This window comes from Terrapene carolina, unplaced genomic scaffold (assembly GCF_002925995.2).
Source record: "Terrapene carolina triunguis isolate 2854851 unplaced genomic scaffold, T_m_triunguis-2.0 Scaffold58, whole genome shotgun sequence".
NCBI lineage: Eukaryota > Metazoa > Chordata > Testudines > Emydidae > Terrapene > Terrapene triunguis.
The window spans coordinates 20601271-20621415 of NW_020664409.1; the positions used below are offsets into that span (position 1 = coordinate 20601271).

Genomic DNA, 20145 nt, shown 5'->3' on the forward strand with positions numbered 1-20145 from the left:
GCCTAGGCTGGTGGGTCAGAGGGCTCAGTGGTACCCCAATTCCAGGTGGCACCCCGGGGGGAACCTGTCACAAAAGCATTGTTTAATCTCAACAGTAGGACCATGGCAAGGCATAAAAGAAAAGGTTTTTAATACAGTAACAATCTTCATTTATAGCTATCTTACCTAAATCTTACCAGCTTAGGGTTGCCAATTCTGACTGAAGCTATTCCAGGAGATTTTTTCCTGCAACATGATGTAATGTCATTTTCTTAAAATATCCTATTAAAATCTCCCGGACTGCTTTCAATAGTCACCAGGAGATCAATGCCGATTCCGTGAGACTCCAGGCCAATCCTGGAGGAACCCTATACCAGCTGCATGGAAGCTTAGGAAAGGCCTCACTTCTTCAGACCCTCCCCTTCTCCCACAAGTCAATGGCTGTCTGTAACAGTTTGTTTCCCTGAAAACAGCTCTCTGTCAGCATGCTTATTTAGATATCTAGAGAGTTACTTAACTGATTAATGATCTTTTAGATCCCTGCCTTGGCAAAATAAATCTTGTAGCTTTGGGTGGAACCTGGAAGTGGCATCTTCATAGCTAATAGTTCAGGTATTGTTTCTTAACCTTCTGACCTATTTATCAGGAGATGTTTTATCTGGTTCTATTGTGCTATCTTCCTGCTTGTCTCCTAACCACCCTGCTATTAATTAAACCAACCCATTCATACAGTGACTTAACCCCCTCTAGTTACAGAGCAAACATTCTCATAATGAATATAGCCATACAGGATTCATAAATTAATATGGATCGGCCCCTATCCTTGCAGGGCAGGACTTTAAAAATGTTATGCTACTGTCTATGAAGCAAGTGGCTGTATAGGCTTAATTCTAATATGCTACTTCTAAACTGTGTGGAGTCAGAGTGCACAGAACAATAGAAACTCACCAATCTATGCTGCACTAAATCAGACACTTTATAATCCATGCAAAAAGATGGCAGTCAGCAAAGTTTTAATATCAGTTACTGTAAAATTCAGTCATTTGACTCGCAATCCAGTCATTTGCAGTGGGTCTCCAATTAGAAAGTTAGCAAGGCTCTACTGTATTTCACACTTAGTGCAGTGGCGCACACAGAGATTATATTAGCTCACACTCAAAGTACCAATAATCAATAGAAAAGCAACATGAAGAACTTCATGTAAAAAAGTCTTCTCTACCTCTGCATATAGATATAGTAATTACTGAACAACTGAACACTTTAAATTTAGATTCCCAAATATTTATTTCATTTAGATGTAAGAATATTATATGTTTATAAAAAAGATAATGATTGAAGTCCTGATTTCACTACCGTTACTTACAGAGAGTCATATTTTACTTCATTCCAATGAGATTGCTTGTGAAGCAAAGTACCAGTTAAGTGCATCTGGTTGAAAAAAACAAGAGCCATTAGCCAAGTACCTGAGAGAATTCTCAGTACGACCTCAGAGCACTGGTAAACTGGTGGATGGGCCTGTGCCGCTTCCGGGAGCTCCCATTGGTCGGGAATGGAGAACCGCGGCCACTGGGAGCTGCGAGCGGCCGTACCTGTGTACGCTCAGGTAAACAAAGCGTCTCATGGACCACCAGGGGCTTACCTTGAACAAGCCACAAATCAAGTTTGTGAACCCCTGGTGTAGATAATGTGTACATAGTTAATTTTTATTATTAAGGGTTTTTTTTCCCAACCAGACGCACTTAAATGGTACTTTGCTTCACAAGTAATCCCATTGGAATAAAGTAAAATATGACTCAGTTGCTAACCCATAATACAAATATTTTAACAATGTATTTGCAAGTATTTCCCATAAAGCAACTGTTGTTATTGAATGCGTATTTTGATGCCTCTGATGAAAACACTACTACTGTGAACATCCTTTTATGGCATGGCTCAACTCTTCACTTTTAAAAAGAGACCATACATCAGGATTTTGCTGCATTAGGAGATGAACAGATCAAAGGACCAGGCAATAATAATGTTCAGAGAGATGCTGGAGAGAGAACCATAGAATAAAGCCAAGGACAGGTTTTTAAAAGTGCATCAATGTTGCATTTCATAGGCTTATGATATTAAAGGCACTGCTTCTTCTATAGTCTTATATTACCTCCCTATTTTCTGTGCCAGCGCAAATCCACATACAAACATTTCCATACACATACACACACACACACACACACACACACACACACACATATATAAGGAACTCCAAAAGAACCAAGGGAGGGATCAGATCAAAGAAAATGAAGCGTAACAGATAAAGGTAGATCTAACTCACAATACCAGAACAAAGGAAAGGAATCTACTTTTCATCAGGCTGGAAGCACCACCAATTATAAGGAAGGGTGAAAATAACTAATATAGTCTGAGTTATAATATGGTTTGTAGATGCATCATGTATTGAAAATATTAGTTACAATGGGAAGTGCAGGTGGTTATGGAGTTATTGCTTTTTACTTGGATGCATATGTTCATTGTAGGGATATAATTACGGACTAGCTGGTAACACAGTAAAAGTTGGCCAGTAAACAATTCTGCTTCATGAAAAAAATTTGAGATGTAAGATTACTTTTCTTCTGATGTGGAACAAAAGCAAGACCCTTTCAATTTTTTCACGACAAAAATAAGAGAGAGAGACACAGACCAACCCAAGAGTAGCACATAGCCCAGTGATTAGGGCACCCACCTGGGATACGGAAGACCCAAGTTCAGTTCCCTGCTACAAATCAGCCAAAGCAGGGATTAGAATCTGGGTTTCCCACATCCCAGGCAAGTGCCCTAAACACAGGAAAATTAGGTATTCTGGGCTAGGTCTCCCCCTCTCTCAAATTCCATCCTGGACCCAAATAACTTTCCTGACAAAATTTTCATTGAAACCAATATGTTTTAGCAAAACATTTCAGTTCCAACAAAACAACATTTTTCAACAGAAAAATGTTTCATCAAAATGTTTTGATCATTTCTAGTTACAGGACTTGTCTCTTATTTAAAGGCCCAATTTAATTCTCTTTCCAGTGACTTTAATTAGAGCTATATCAGATTTTAACAGAGAGATTTCTTTTACTCAGAGATGCAACTCATGAAACATGCATTGGGCTGTATCGTGCAATGCCAGATACACAAAGTTATGTTGTATGGTTAACCTCAGTCCAGTGAATGTAGCCTTTTCCTCATTGACAGATTTATTTATTTTTAATTAAACACAATTTTAATGGACAAAAAGGGAAGTCTGCTGAAAATGCTATAGTGCTACAAGCATCAAATAACTATAGATGTTTACCTTATGTTTTCAGACTTTTCTTACCCTTTCAGCCTTTGTGAATCTTACAATATAACCACTTTAAAATGTGCCATCAGTTAAGTGGTTTCTGTAACCAATCTCACCCAAGAATGCACTTGCTACTGTGTCTATTAGCTTTGGAGTAGAACAGTTTCTCTATAAACCTACATCTGAATTATTTCACACTAATTGGTCTGTTGGAAGTATAACCGAACCACAGGTCAGTCATTGTAGATTTTCCATCAATTCTGTTGGAATAATCCTATTATGTTTCTTAATGGTGAAGATGTGAAGGAAAGGAAGTAGCACCCCAAAAACCACCTGTAAAAATGAACCCTGATGCACATAGCTATAAGGACATGACTATCATCAAAAAGAAATTGTAAAAAAGACGTAGGGCTTGTCTACATGGCAAGGCAAAGTGCATTAGAGGGGTATGATTTGTAAAGTGCTCTAACGTGTTGCACTCTAACTGTCTTGTGTAGACCCTGCTGGTGCTCTCTAAAAGGTTCCTAGTTCATGTTAATGTCCTGTTTGAAACAGGACTACTTTAATGCACACGAGGTACCTTTTAGAGCATGCCAGTTAGGGCAGTTAGAGCACAACCCATTAGAGTGCTTTATAAATCATATTCTTCTAAGGGCAGCAAAGCACATATGTAGACAAACCCTACACCTATTGTCCAGTGTTGTTTTTTCTTTTCATATTACAGGAAGAAACAACCTTGACATTCACCAGATTTTAATTTTTTCTGCATCACGCACACACATATCCTGCTAGCTTTCATGAGCATAGCCACATCTCTAATACTCAAATGTGATAACACAGCTCCCATTATTTGAAAGACCATCCCAGCAATGGTACAAATGGAAATAAGCTGGATACAAATAAAAGGGCAGCATTCATACTTTTTCAGTGTTTTTAAATGTTAGGCATGATGCAATCCTTTTGAATGTGAAGCATTTTGAAAAGTAATATACAAAAATGTAGGTAGTATGGGCAGTACATTTACTCTTTCTTATTCTTGCAAAAAAATGGAATAGCCTAACTTAGAGGATCTGCCTCTCAAGAATCACTCTCTCTCTCCACATGTCAGTATTATAGCAGTAGTATACTGCTATTTTCAAAATCAAGGCATAGGTAGGTAACTGTTAGTAACTATCAGCCAGAATTTCCATGGTAACAATATTTCCCCCCAGTAATTGAACAATGGAGTGATATGCATTTTCTTCCCACTTGTCACACTTCCTTAACTCTTACCTTCCAGATTCAAATGTGAACCATGTTGAGTCACGCCCATATCTCCTCAAAGAACTCAGAGGCCACATGACCAGCTTGACCTTGGCATTATGGATATCCCAGAGATAGATGTTTTCATGTGTGATCTGCATTGTACATTCCCCATAGATATCTAAATTTGGTGTAGGCATAAGATATACGTTGAATCGCTCTAGGAAGGAAAAAAGCAAAATGAGAGGGAAATCTGGTGAAAATGAGAGTTAATTTGAAAAATTAACAGAATACCAATTTGCCTGGCTACAGAAATTTTAGAAATCATGAGCCAGATCCTCCGCTGATTTACATGAAGTCAATGAAGCTATAACATTTACATAAGTGAAAGATTTGGCTCCTGGCATTTTACATACAGTACTACTAGAAACAAAATTATTAGATGGTATACAGCATCATTTACTCACATGGATGGAAACAGCTCATGATGCTACTCAGGGAATTTTAAATCAAATTGTAGTTTATTGCCACATATATTATATATATGCGCGCACACACACAAACAGAAAAACAGTCAAAATTTGAAGGTGCAAATATTGGAAATGCTGGGTTAAATTTTAATTCTCAAGGCACAATGGCATGATCCAGGGCAGAATGTCAGCCTCGATTTGTAGATTTGTTTCTGAATTTCCTTGCATTTGTGGAACTAGGTCATACACTTGCAGTTTTGTGTTACTGCTTTTAAGGGTGCTAAAAAGACCAAAGCTATGAATAAAATAACAATTCAAGACAGGGCATCAGAAATACTCACTCTATAAATGAGCTGTTGGAAACATACACATATGTATATAAGGGCCAATTAGGAAAAGTGGCTTCAAAAATTAATAAAAGAGCAAGGGTTTGGTGCAGAACATTTTTTAAAAAATCCAGACTTGGGGAGACATTCATTGGGAGGGTCCTCATACAATTGTGAAAGGAATTAAAACTCATTTAGGGATGGTTTGTAGAGAGAGTAACTAAATATAACAGTCAAAAGAGACCTACATTATGTGTGTAAGTCAACAGACCAGACTGTATTTTCAACATTTGTTAAATACACTTTTTGATAGATCAGTGGAGGAAGAAGTTGTAAATGAGCATCCAAGTTAATGCAAAATAAGCTAAAAGTGTAGGAGCAGAAATGAACACAAGTTTGGTTATGGAATTAAAGTGATCAGGGAACAATCACATGTACAGTAAGATTTGCAACCCCATGTGGCTATAAGTAAACTTTTCATCCCCAACGATATTCTGTCTCAGTCCATTTAATTTTGACCCATTAGTGCCTCCCCAGTTGATTCACTCAATCTTCTGGCCATCCAACCTCTTCTCTTAAATTCCATTTCTCATGAATCATACTAATGGGTGTTAGCCCTGTAAATTGTATTTTATGACTAAAGTCCCATGTGTGGAAACCATGCAATGTTTAGTGACAGTCCTTTAACAGATGGCACAAATAGCTTAGCAGATGCAGTTAAAATCACTGTAAACGATTTCCCTTACTGGTCACAGAGATTTCTTCAGTAGAGATCTAATCCAATGCCACTGAAATAAATGAAGTCTTCCACTGACTTCAATTGGCATTGGATAAAAAGCCCTTAGACACCGACTACTGACTGAAGAATCTAGAGAACATCATGGTAGCTTACTTACTCTTTGTATTAGAATTGTACATGATCACATTGTTCAGTGATTAGATACTACAGTGATGGGCATTATGCAAAACCCTAAGATAGAGGAGGGAAGGAAAAGTGTGAGAGTGAGATAATAGAAATGATTGACAGATGGGCTAACAAAAATGATTGTGGACACTGACTTCTGCTTCATAATAGACACTGTTATGATTTAGTTACACACTAGACTTTAGTTTTGTACTGTTGTGCTATTACCATTCCTGGTGAGGATTGCCACTGCTGAATTCCCAGAATACGAGACATTCTGGTACTTACAGGAATGGTATAAGCCTTCTCTTGCCAGTGTGACCTTGCACACACAATGTGTGAGAGGTCACATTGTACAGAGGATGCCATTTTGAAGAGTGCACTGCTCCCTCCCACACAGTGTGACCTCACATTTGGTGTGTGCAAAGTCACGCCGGCAGGATGGAGCAGCACGATCTTCAAAATGGCATCCCTCCTCCATAATACTGGACAAAACCACATTCAGTTTTGTCTCTGTAGTGGACAGGGGACAAACCATAGAAAAAGAGAACTGTCCATCTTAAAACTGGATGAATGGCCTCCTATTCCAGGCCCTAGCAGCTCCCCCTCTTTGAATTGGACCAGAATGAAAGGTCCGGATAATCTGTGTAATGGCAGATTCTCTGACCCACCTCAGTTTTAGCCTCACCGTGTGTAACCACACAAGGAGCCCCTCTGGAACGGTGCTACGTGCTGAACAGGGGATGTACATTCCCTGAAACTCTGCCCCTTTCTTGTGTAGCAGAATCCCCTTGCTTCCACTGTCACAATGGCACCAGCACACGTGGAGAAAGGTTTGCCACTTTGCGCAGATTTTAATTTTCAGGGATAATTTCATGCACTATGCTATTATTTAAGGAAGAGTCTAAGGGCATATGAGAAATAGAAGCCAATTGGTTTAATTTCCACTTAGAATATACAAAAACAACTTTGAATTTACAGAGAAAAGCTCAACATGATTTAAAAGCTACCAAAATGTTCACAGTAAGGAACCTAACTTCTTGGAATTGTTTGAGCATATTATCGCATAAGGGCATTCAGGAGACATAATATACTCAAATTGTCAGGAGACATTTGTCTACTCTGCATTCAAGGTCAGTGTCTAAGGTGAGGTGTCATGGATTGAGAGGAAATGTGTCTGATTAAACTGAACATCAGCTGCAAGGCAACCAAGTGGAACCATAGGAACTTATTCAGGCTGGCAATAACAGAAGTTATTCATACATGCACTGGAGGAGCAAATGTTTGTTTTTACAGATTTTCAGTTTTGTTTTTTAACTAAGAGTACAATTTTGTAACAAAAATTTATGAAAGTGTGCAGACAACAGGAAATTGGGAGGAAAATGAATGCTGAGGAATAATGCACAGAATTAAAAATTAGGGTCAAATCTGCTGGGGAAGGTTTGCACAGTCTCTCTGTGAAGTCAAGGGAAAAAATTGAGTTTCAGAGGCAAATCCTGCCCCAATTGCATAGCTAGGGTTTAGGAAATCGAGGCTCAATCCCCAGTTCTGCCTCAGATTCCCTGAATGACTTTGGGCAAGTAACTTACTCTCTCTATGTCTCAATTTCTGTCTGTCTGTCAATTTGGGGATAATAATACTTGCTCACATTGTGAGGATAAACTTGTTAATGTTTATGAGGTTATCTGACCAGTTTGAGGGTGCATCCCTGGAGCCACATGGTGCTCAGCTTCACAACTTCCCTCTGGACATTAGGGTCAGCTGTGGGCAGAGCACGGTCTGGTGAAGCCAAGGCCAGAGAATTTGCTGCTATGCAGACCCATCTATCATTCCACCACAGAGGGCATGCAGCCAGGTATTCCCTACTCCATCTCTCCATGGAGCAGAGCAGCACAGAGCAAGGTACTTGGGTTATGTGACTCAGTCCAGGATGTAGGCCTTGGAGAATAGAAGTCCTTTATCTTGATGAAAAAAAATCATTGTCAATAAATAAACTAACAATGATCTTCAGAGTGTAGAATAAAGGGGAAGACTATTTCTTAAATGAAACATTTTGACTAAGAAAGAAATTTAGCAGCAACCATAAAAATATCTAAGGCCATATCTACACTACAGTGACTATACCGGCATAACTACTGTGCTGAGCTACACCAGTATAGCCCTGTAGTGAAGACACAGCCTACAGCGATAGACGGGGTTTTTCTGTTACTGTAGGAACATCACCTCTCTGAGCAATGGTAGTGAGATTGACAGGGTTGTCTAAGGGAATTTGCCAATGCTTCTTTGTCAAAACCAGGGTGCTCAGGAACTTTGCCTTGCCCAAAAAGTCTAGTATGTCATTGATTCTGGGCATAGGCTATGCATCTGAAACAATGACAGCATTAAGTTTCCTATAATCAACACAAAACCGTATGGTCCCATTCCTTTGGGGGACCATAACAACTGGAGAAGCCATGGGACGATTTGACTTTGTAATTATTGACACGTCTAGCATACTAGCTATCTCCTTAGGGAATTGCTCCTTCATTCTACCAGATGTTTAGTATGATCTGTTGGGCGCAGGCTGTGGTCCTGCAGTGTTAATCTGTTGGACAATTTTGTGAGTCAGGCCAGCCCTGCTGGAAAATACCTGCTAGTGCTTTGCACCACAGCCATAATCTTAGTTTATTTTGGTTAGGGTTAACCCTTCATATCGATTAATGCTCTCTAGTGGTGTATCACTATGACATTCAGTCACTGAATCATTAAAAGTCTTACAGTCCTTCTCTGCATAGCATATCATGTTTACAGTGGCTTTACGATTGTGATAAGCTTTTAACTCATTTATATGCACAGTCTGTGGTGCAACCCTGCTACAGGGTCTTTGTACATTGTAGGTAACATCGCTAACCCTTTCTACCACCTCAAAAGACCCCTCGCATGAGTTCTGCATTTTGTATCTTTTTACAGGGAGTAATACCAGTACCAAATCCCTCACATGAAATGACTGATTATAGGTATTGCGATCATATCATTCTTTCTGAGCTGCCTGGCTTGTAGTGAGGTTTTGCTGCATTATTTCCATCATGGTTTTTTAACTGCCCCCTGAACTTCTGCACATATGCAGTCACCAGTTGCCCCCTCTGCTTCAGTGCCACACTCCTAGGAGTCTCTAATGAGATCCAGGAGACCTCTGACCTTTCTCCAATTCAAGAGATCAAATAGAGCAAATCCCAAGGACTTTTGTGGCACTTCGCAGTAAGCAAACAACAGACTGGGTAACATTACATCCCAGTCACTTGCCTTATTGTTTACATACATTTTTTAGCATAGATTTTAGGATCCCATTCAACCTCTCGACTACTCCATTTGTTTCTGGATGGGATGAGGCAAATTTCAGCTATTTTACCCCCAACACATCCTCTATAGCTCACCAAACAGCTGGAACATGAAATATGACCCATGATCTGATAACTTCTCTTTTGGATAGCCCACCCTGCTGAATACAGAAAACAGTGCCTTAGCAATTGTGTCAGCTTCCACATTTGGAAGAGCAAATGCTTCTGGATTCCGGGTGGCAAAATCCACCACTAATAATATAAATCTTTTTCTCCCTTGGCTGGCTTGGGTAGGGGGTCCCTATGATATCCATGACAACCCTTTGATTACAGGTAAAGGATGCAAAGGAGCCTTGTGGAAACGTACACTCTTTTTTCACTTTTGGCATGAGTCACGAGTCTTGAAGTATTTCTTTACCTCATTTTGAGTACTGGGCCAATAGAAATTTTTCTTTAGCTTTTCGTATGATCTCTCCATTCTCGGGTGATCAACAAAAGGGTGATCGAGGGCTAGTGGCATTAACTGCTTATGATGCTTTGTGGGCATGATCAATTATTTGTCAGCCTCCCCACGAGTTTTATTTTTCCCAGCTGGGGTCCCTATAAATTCTTCCCTCTTCTATAAAGAGCCCCCTCCAGGCCTCTTTCTCTGGGGCATTACTGAGGCTGGCCTCTCTTTGCTTTCCAGGGGGGCATCTGCACTTTGTTCTGTAGCAAACTCCATTTGGCTTTTGCTTGCACCGAAAGCTGTCTCAGGCAACAGGGGAGACACATCATAACTTTCTGTGGGTCATAATATTCACCTCTTTGGAGTGATATTACGACCTAAGATATATAGGTCCAAATCCCACCAATACATCAGCTGGTAAATTCTTAACAATTCCCATATTCAAAGTATCTCTTAAACCTTTTCACTCCTAATTCAATGCAGGCTAAAGCTACCATGGTTCTAAATTGCCCCAACACAAGAAGTTTTGCCTTCTCCTCTGGGAACATATCAACCTGCTTATCCACATCTCTTTTGATTAGAAAGATCTGGGCAGCAGTGTCTCTCCACCTCTGGCACACTTTATCATTTACCTTGGCCTCTTTAATAAATTCTTTGTCTACCTCCAAGAGGTCAAACCTGACAACATTAACTGGACTCCCCTGTGCCACCACTGAATTCTCCAACTCAAGGGGTAACTGCATTAATCTGGGTGAATTGGGCATTGTATACAGACTCTCCATACCGGAGGCACTGTTTCTCCATGTGGATCCCTTGAACACACGACACACTTTCTTGGGCTGCCCAGTTGGACTGGGGTCCAGTAATTAGGGTTACCAGGAACAGCCTGGTACTGGGTGATGTGTGCTTAGTCCCCTCCCATCCCTTGTTTTTCCCAGGAACACACTGTGGACTCCCTTTTAGGGCTTTTGCCTTTTCCTTTGGTATCCATGCTCTATGAATGGTCTCATTTCCAGGTATAAGTCAGCACTTCTACATTTGCTGGGGAGTTTTCCCAAATCACTGCCCTAACCTTATCAGAGCCGACATCAGAGAACTGCTCCTGAACAAATACATCTATCAACTTGTCCTACATCTCTGCCCTTTTACTTTTTATCCATTTTCTCAAATAATACCCCATTTTATGGGCGTATATCCTGTAACTTATTTTATCAAGTGTTTTGAGGTTTCTAACCTTCAGAAATATGCCTCTGAAACCTTTTTAACACAGACCCCTTAAACGGATCAAACAACAAACCATTTACATTCAAATCATGAAACACTTGTAAGACTTTCCAGTCAGTTTGGGAATTAAGATGGTCATTCTTTAGTCATCAGGGATTTGGTGTATCCTGCGTATTCTTTCAAAGGTGGTCAAATATTCTTTGATGCAATCTGTCCCCTGTAACTCAGGCATAGTCTGTCCCAGATGGGTGATCCCTGAGGAGGAGTACAAGTGGGGCTGAGGGTTCCGTCCTTGTATTTATGGCTTTTTAAGCTTGCGCCACCTTTCCATCCCTCTTTCTTGGGCTTCTGCTTCCACCTCTTTTGGGGGCTCTTTTTTCCTGAGCTCTTTCCTTTGGTTCCTTCTCTTTGACTCTGTTAGCTAGTTCCAGCTTTTGGTTCTTTCCCATACTTCCAGATTTTGAATCATTATCTTGGCTAGTCCTAAGTGCAACGCACTGGGACCTGTGCCACGCTGGTTTCCTAACCCTGCACCCTTATTGGCCTCAGGCATAGGCACCAACTTTTCCCAGCGCCGGTGGGTGCTCGACCCCCCCCGGTCCCGTTCTGACTCCGGCCCTGCCCCGTTCCCATTCTAACCCCTTCCCCAAAGTCCCCGCCCCAACTCTGCCCCCTCCCTGCCTCTATTGGACTCCTTCCCCAAATCCCCGCCCCAGCCCCGCCTCCTCCCCGAGCATGCCACGTTCCCCCTCCTCCAACCTCCCTCCCAGCACTTGCCACCGTGAAAGAGCTCTAGGTCTACGCAGGCCCCAATGTCTCCTTACAGGTTAGCAATAGGTACACTCCAACCCTTGAGCCCTATAAGTTTCCTCCCAGAGTGTCCATCCACTGTTCTACTAGCCATTCACAGTATCCACAGATTCCCTGCTTCCAAAGGAACTGTACACCTCAGCTTACCAGTTCCACCTCAGATCACTGCTCCGCTTAATAAACAGCATTGAGATATATTTATAGTGACATCAAATGTACATTAAGTAACGGCAAGTAGAAGTATTGGAAACAAACCGTAACATATAAAATACAATCATAATTCTAGAAGTGAGAGTTAATTAATTAGATGCTCTCATGCCTCGTAGAGCAAGGCTCACAGAAAGTCCTTCCAGCGTTTTACAGTTAGGCTTGGCTGCGATCCTCCTTTCACGTATACTGCTCAACTTGCCTCCCTTGTACCCCTTGTTACACCCAGCAATCCTTTCTCTTTAGGCATACATAAGTCACCTCCTGCTGTTTGTTTCATCTTGTGAATTTCCTCTCTTGAGATTTCACAATCTCTTTTTTCGTCACGGCTCAGTATGCAGGACTCCACTGTGAAGCTTACAATACACAACACACAGGTGGCCAGACAGAGAGATAAGCATCTGTTACTTCTTGCCTGAAAGGAACATTTCTGAGGTATGTCACCTCCTAGTGACCTATCTTAACTCCAAGACCTTAGGGGCATAATTTTTAGTATATCTACGCAAACAACTCCATACATTTTATCCATCCTTACATTTCACAGTGATTATGACGACTAGTGGGCTACTGGCTCTCAGTAGAGACCTCATATACAACCCTTTGGTGAATATTATGCATATATCTGACACACGGGAGCCCTGTAAAACCCTATGAATCCCATGTGCCCTCTGCCAGTTGACACCAAGAGGTCCCTGGGTCACAGTGCCCTAGCCACTGGGCTATAAAGCAGGGTTTCTCAAACTGGGGATCCCAACCCAAAAGGGAGTTGCAAGACTACTGGAGGGGGGTCGCAAGAGTGGCGGTGGCTAGCCGGGAACCCAGCTCTGAAGGCTGCGCCACCGCCACCAGTAGCGGCAGTGCAGAAGTAAGGGTGGCATGGGGCAGTGGAGGGTTGTCACTTTTTAGGGGGGGGTCATCACAGCCTGAAATATTTTCAAAGGGGGTCCCAGCAAAAAAAAGTTTGAGAACACCTGGGATATTGTATTGTGGGGCTCTCTCAGTCTCATCTGTTGAAGCTGTTCCACTGTGAATATATATATTTTAAAAATTCATTGGAGCAAGGGGACTGTCTCCCCCACGTGAGTGGTCTAACTACCAGGCTATGGAGTCCAATGATTCTGGTCCAATAATTCTTTCATTAATTATCCACAGTGGAACAGTTTCAACATTGGGCCAAAGAGTGAGAAATAAAGTAAGCATGGGAGTGACTCTGTAGCTTGGTGGTTATAGCACTCACCTGGAAGGTGGGAGACACTGGATCCAGTCTCTCTGCTCCAATTAAATTTTTAATTATATATCCACAGAGGAACAGCTTCAACAGGAGAGACTGAGGGAACATCACATCAGAATATCCTATAGCTCAGTGATTAGGGCGCTCACCTGAGAAGTGGCAGATCCCCGTTCAAACTCCTTCTCTCTTTCAGGCAGAGGGAGGATTTGAACCAGGTCCAGTTGAGTACCCAACCACTGGGCTCAACTCCCTCCACTCACCCTTGACTTCTTGCAAAAATGGCATAGGTGTCTAACACCAAGAGAGAGTTTACAACAGAGAATCCCAAGCAGAAGGAGGCACCTCCCTGCAGCCCAGACTTAAATGCCTATCTCTGGAAGAGGGGTGGGGCTTAGCACATATCTCTCAGTTTGGCACCTCCCACTGGCTAGCTTAGGTAAGGAGTTACCTAGAATGCTGGCTTTTGCGATTCCCACTCTAGGAGTCTCTTTCCCTACTAATTGTATAGGGAGCCTAGGCACCAAACTCAGTCTTTTGTGAATCCCAGTGATTTTCTAGGCACCTAAAAGTAAGGAGTGGTGATACTCAGTGTCACCACACTTAAATTTCTTTGAATCTAGCTCTTAGTCTTAATCTTGAAAGTAATGGTCCTCAAACTACAGTCCTTGGGATACTAACTTTACTTGGATCATTTCCAGGTGGCCAACAGAGCTCTTTCACTCACAGCATCTGTCATCTTCAAGTAGTAACATTTGTTAGTTATAGCCCAAGTCCAGGATTCTTTTTAGGGAAAGCCACAACCACAGTCCAATAAAAATAAATGCAAATTTAGCCAGCTCTTCACTTGTATGAATCAGTGTAGCTCCAATGGATTCAGTGGCATTACCCAATGTACCCCAACTGAATAACTGGCCCTTAAATATTGATTTAACCTCTTTAACAGCAATTTTTCTGTTTTACATCAGTTACAAAATATTTTGTAGAAAGATTTCTTAATTTCCTAAATATCAAAGCTATTGTAAATCAATTAATTTCAGCAAGGAAGCAAAGATCTTGTGCCTAGGATTTACTAACCATTTACTTTGGTTACAGATGCTATATATTGAATAAGCTTTTTAATGTTTAAATAAATGTCTTATTTGAATAATACTAGCCATAAATGTGTATTTTATCTTTTTCAAATTTGAAACTATAAACAATGGATTAAGGATGACAGAAAATGAATAAAATATGTGCAAAATTCTGTCACACAGTGAATCACATACAGTAATTCAATAGATCTAAGAACATTTTCTAAAAATGAATCAGATGAGTGTAATTGAATTATGTAATCTTTTCTATGCTTTGACTAAGTTTGTAATTTCACTGCATATAAAAAGGAAAAGGCTATTCTGGGAATTCAAGACCTTTGTTCAACAAGTTATATTTGACACTGGGGCAGTTAATGAGTTTGCTGCAATTGAGATACTATGGTATCTTCCAAATAAAAAGCACTTATACAAAGGAAGACAACACAATAGTTAACAAAACGTCTTTACTAGGGAAATCAATTATGAGGCACTAGTCAATGATAACATGGAAAGAGTGAAAAGGAATGAAAAACTAATTCACGCTCTCTCACACCCACCCACAGACCCACTCTAAGCAAAACCCCCATTAAACTTTTGCATTAAAATCTGAATATACTTGTCCAGTTTCTCCAGTCACTTATACCAATTTTACATTGCCATAACTCTGTTTAAATCAATGGAGATGCTCTGGATAAAACCAACATAACAAGTGAAGAATCTGGCCCACTATTGGGCATACTGATGCCCAAACATGCCACTTATTTTGATGCCTCTGCATAAGCTGAGTACTTTTGATCAGACTCGTAGGGCCTGATTTTCAAAAGCCAACTAACGTTGATGGGAGTCTTCAATGGGCTTTACATTGGGCCCAACATTCGGTCTTAAACATATGGATCCAGAAATGAATACAAGAACTACAGAAAAAAGATAAGATATATAGGTCCAAATCCTGATTCGTGCAATGGTCCCACTGAAGGAAGTAAGACAAGTAGGAGTGAGCTCATTATGTATGGATTCCCAAAGCAACTGCATAAAGAACTTTTGGTTTTTGATGTCCCACTGATAATCAGGTAGATTTTTCCCTTTGGTTTCATATTTGCCTTAACATTTGGCATTTTGCACCTTTTCTAGATAGAATGTCTTTCTGGCCTACTTTTTCTTTCTGACTCTTGGCAGGGAGTTAGACTAGATGACCCTTGTGGCCCCTTCTAATCCTATGATTCTATTGGTCCAATCTGCAATTTTCTGAACATCTTTAATACCTATCAAAATGATCGCTGAAGGCACTCAGTACCTGGCAGGATCTGATCCCACATTACCTTATTTCAGATTTGATTTGTACCACTTCAAAAATATTTTAATTGAATTGATGTCTTTACCTGTGAGTTTTCCACCACCTTACATATAATTGATATATCCCATGATTATCATTAAAAAAGTCAACGTATACCACAGTATGTGAAATATCACCATTTTCTCATATATAAAAGAAAAGAGCAAGAGTCACCAACTGTTGGCAAAGTCTGAATTTTGAATAGCAACCCCATTTTCATCCCTTGTCAATCACTATTACCTCTGATTCCCAGTCTCTTTCACAGACTAAAAGTAGTTTTGTGCTGGGTATAGCTTCACTAACAATGTCAAAGACCTGGAGTCTGTTCTTAGTGTTCTCCCAGGAGCAAAAATTCCATTCCACTACCAAGAACTTGTTTTGTCCTCCTCTAAAAGAAGGAATCTCTGGAGATATTTAAGAGTAGGTTAGATAAATGTCTATCAGGGATGGTCTAGACAGTATTTGGTCCTGCCATGCGGGCAGGGGACTGGACTCGATGACCTCTCGAGGTCCCTTCCAGTCCTAGAATCTATGAATCCATAAGTGTATATTGGTCTTTTTGGAAAAAAACAAACAATGAGACAGCAAATATTACTCCAGTATTTTACCAGTGCTAAAGTAAATATTCAACTTCATTTTTATCAAGGAGATTGAGAACATAGTACTAAAAACTAAAGCAGTGAAACATTTTGATTTAACTGGTCAGAAGAACCTAACTCCTCAAGCAAACCACAGCAAGTCAGCTAAACAAATTAAAATAGTGGAACTTTTCCTATTATTAAGGTTCAGTCAACAGATTCAAAATACATCACCACGTGTGGTTGTATAGAAATGAGTTGATGATATACACTAGGTCTCTTATTCCCTGTGTCAGCAGGGGGAATGGTTGTGGTAGGGAGCAGTGTACCATACTCTCAAGAGATCCTTCACTTGTGGCTAAGGGTCAATGGAAATTATCAGGATCCAGATGTAACCGAGTCCAGCCTCTCTTTACTAGCCCCACTGTGTTAAGCACTGTACAAACACATACCAAAGTTGTATGTATATAATGTAAATAAGAGGAGTGCAATCTAACTAGAAAAGGGGTTGCTGAAGTTCCTGGGGTTGGAGAGCTGCAGTAATACAGGAGCCTTTGAGGGGAGGAAAGAAGGTAAAAGGGGAGAGGAAGAGTAAGGGAGGCTTTAGCTCAGCTCTCAGTTTCCTACAAATTTTATTCAACTCAGCCATGAGTTATGAGTCTGGTATATAAAGAAAACAGCTAAAAGCCACCTAAAGCATTGGAATTAAGGTATTTACATGAGTAATAATATCTCTTACGAGTAATAACTGAGATAGAATTCAAAGAGGTGGCTTCATACTGTTAATGATGTGCTTTGCACAGCAGTAGCTTAAAACTCTTCTTTATTCCCTCCCTAGTAGCAGGACTTTTCCAGCCAGAGGTCTCCATTAAAGCAAGCACTGCCACATCCTTGCTTAACTCCTATCACCAGGGAATAATTGTGGTAGTGGAGGGGGTGTGGGATGAAGGGAAGGGAACCTGCCGCTTATATATATTTATATATTAGCAATCATTACAACAATCAAAGTTTTAATCTTTTCTACTTTCCTTTACGTGCTGGCTGTTTACCATGTAAAGCTTTTCAAAATATTAACAAAAAAGCCAAAGAGAAAATGCGAACATGTATTTTTCACAACATGCCACAGATCCAATAAAACCAGTAGGTAGAAAATAACGGTTTTGGGTGTTACAAATAAGGATTGTACAACAATGAAAATAATTAGAAAATGGTTTTATATCTCGCTATCAGCCATCAAACACTCAAAATCATAAAAGAGCCAATCTGTTTCAAACCACTAGGCTAACACAGACTTTAGCATCAATCAAGCAACATTAACAATTTAGTTAATAGACTTAAGACTACAGCTGGGTGAAATATTTTGACCAAAAACTTTTTTTTTTTTTGGGTAAAAAATGCCGGAGCTGCAACACCAAAACATGTTGTGAATGTGTGTTAATTCACCAAATTGTTTCAGTTTAAAAAACAAATTAATCAGAAAAAAAATAAAATGCTTCATTTCAATATTTTTATTTTAAATGACAAATAAAAATGTCTAATTTTGTTAAAAAATAAAAATTAAATAATACTCCAAATTCAAACAAAATGTAGTGTTTGACACAAAACTATTTATTTATTTATTTCAGAATTGCCAGTGAGCTGAAAAACCCATTATTCTCCCATGTCTACTTGGGACCTGTTGCAGGGTAGGTACACCCCCATCACAGGTGCCGGGTCACATATGGTGAGAAGAAAGGAAGAAACTGTATAGCCGCCAGTTAGGTCCCTCGTTCATGACCCTGACTATAAATGTGGTGGTACGGCCTAGTGGCCAGTGTCAATAAAGCAGCCCTTCTGCTCAGGGCAGCACGGCCTAATGGCCGGAGTCAATAGAGTAGCCCACCGCTGTGGTATTGTGAGATCCATTGGGGAAGTTGAGTGCCCCTCAGAGGGGTGTGGCACCCAAAGTAGGGGGACTCCGGCCCTCCCTGCTCCTCCGAGTCCTAGCCCGGGGGGGGGGGGGGTGTCACTACCAAGTCAGTGGGGATCCTCCAAAAACATGTTGACTGTTGTCCCAGTTCATTCACTGGAGAAGAGTCTAAGTCCCCTGGGCTGCTTCCTACCCTTTCTCCCTCGGCAATGCTCCATGGTTCCCCCAGGTCCCTGGGGTCCTCAGGTGGCGTAACTCCGGCCGGCGCAGTCCCTTCTCCAGGCTTGTCAGGCAGCCTGCAGTCTGTCTGGAACTCTGCATGCTGTGGCGCTGTACTCGGGGCCTGTAGCAGCTCCCTGGAGAGAGCCTGCAGTCTGCATCCTCCTCCTTCAGCAGCCTGCCCAGACTAGTTGGGCTGCTTCCTTTTATACTCTGCCTCCAGGCTGAGCATGCCCAGCAGAGTTGGAAGGGTAAGGCTTCCTCAGCCTGCAAAGCACAGTGAACCCTTTTGGGGCTAGTGCAGGGTAGGTACACCCCATCACAGGACCCTATTGTTATATTACTTATATCCTATATATATGGGGTGAGGGATAGCTCAGTGGTTTGAGCATTGGCCTGCTAAACCCAGGGTTGTGAGTTCAATCCTTGTGGGGGCCACTTAGGGATCTGGGGCAAAATCAGTACTTGGTCCTGCTAGTGAAGGCAGGGGGCTGGACTCGATGACCTTTCAAGGTCCCTTCCAGTTCAAGGAGATAGGATATCTCCTTTAAAAAAAAAAAAAAAAAAAAATTCTTCCAGACTTCCAGGCAAAAAGCATGGTGTAAGATGTCTCTTTTGGTTTATGTCACAAAGCACCAAGTATCCTCCCTCCAAAAATCTGTTGCTCATCTCAGGGGAACCACATGACTGTGGAGGGGGAGGGTAAATGGTCAAGTACATGTCTAAAAGAGGAGAAGCTTGCCAACTTGTCCATATTGCACATATTTTCAAAACCCTGGAATCACTAGGTGTAAAAATTAAAGTAACACCCAACATGTCTCAATGAGAGGAGGTCATATAGTCCTAGGGCTTACACCATGAGGCTTACACCTGTGACGAACACAAACCAAAAGGATATAAGAGAGTGAAGGAAGGTAGGGATCTCCGCCTCAAGATGAGAAGGTCCCTGTTCCCTGGATAGCCAAACAAAGGCTACTCCAGGCAAATTAAGACACCTGATGCCAATTAACCAGTTAAGGCCGTTAGGCTAATGGAGACAGCTGGAACCAATCAAGGTCCCACTCATACTGCTCTCCTTCCAGTTCCCTCAGGGAAGCCCCGGTGAATGGAGCGGGAAGAGAGGAAGCACTGCTGAAGCCTGAGGTAAGGGTGAAGCTAGAAAAAGGGGATCACGGGAAAGTAGCCCAGGGAATCAAAGCAGCTCCAGTGGTGAAGGGGAAGCCGCCAACAGCTGCTACTGTTAGGGTCCCTGGGATGGAACCAGAAGTAGGGGGTGGGCCTGGGTCCCCTACCATGCTCTACAGAGACCCCCTTGAGAGGAGAAGCAGGGGTGGGATATTGATTTATCATTCACTGCGCAGCAGAAGAAGGGGAGAGGTTTTTTTTTTTTTTTAACATGCACTGTGTTTGGGTGTCCTCACCACAGTGGAAGACATAATGAAAGCACTGATGCAAGCCACTGCAGCCCAGCAGGCAGCCACTCGATTCCAAGCGATGATGCAACAAGAATCCATGTAGCTACAAGAAGAAACCAACAAGTTTTTGATAAGGCAGGCCTCCCAGGATCGAGC

At 41.3% G+C, this 20145-nt stretch overlaps 1 protein-coding gene across 1 annotated transcript in view; it reads right to left on the reverse strand.

The window, feature by feature from the left end:
• DOK6 (docking protein 6) overlaps positions 1 to 20145 on the reverse strand; it is a 250389-nt gene that overhangs the window by 147234 nt on the left and 83010 nt on the right. Inside the window, exon 5 of the mRNA XM_026647342.1 lies at positions 4559 to 4748. Within this exon, the coding sequence (XP_026503127.1) occupies positions 4559 to 4748 (190 nt within the window). The remainder of the gene's footprint in view (positions 1 to 4558; positions 4749 to 20145) is intronic.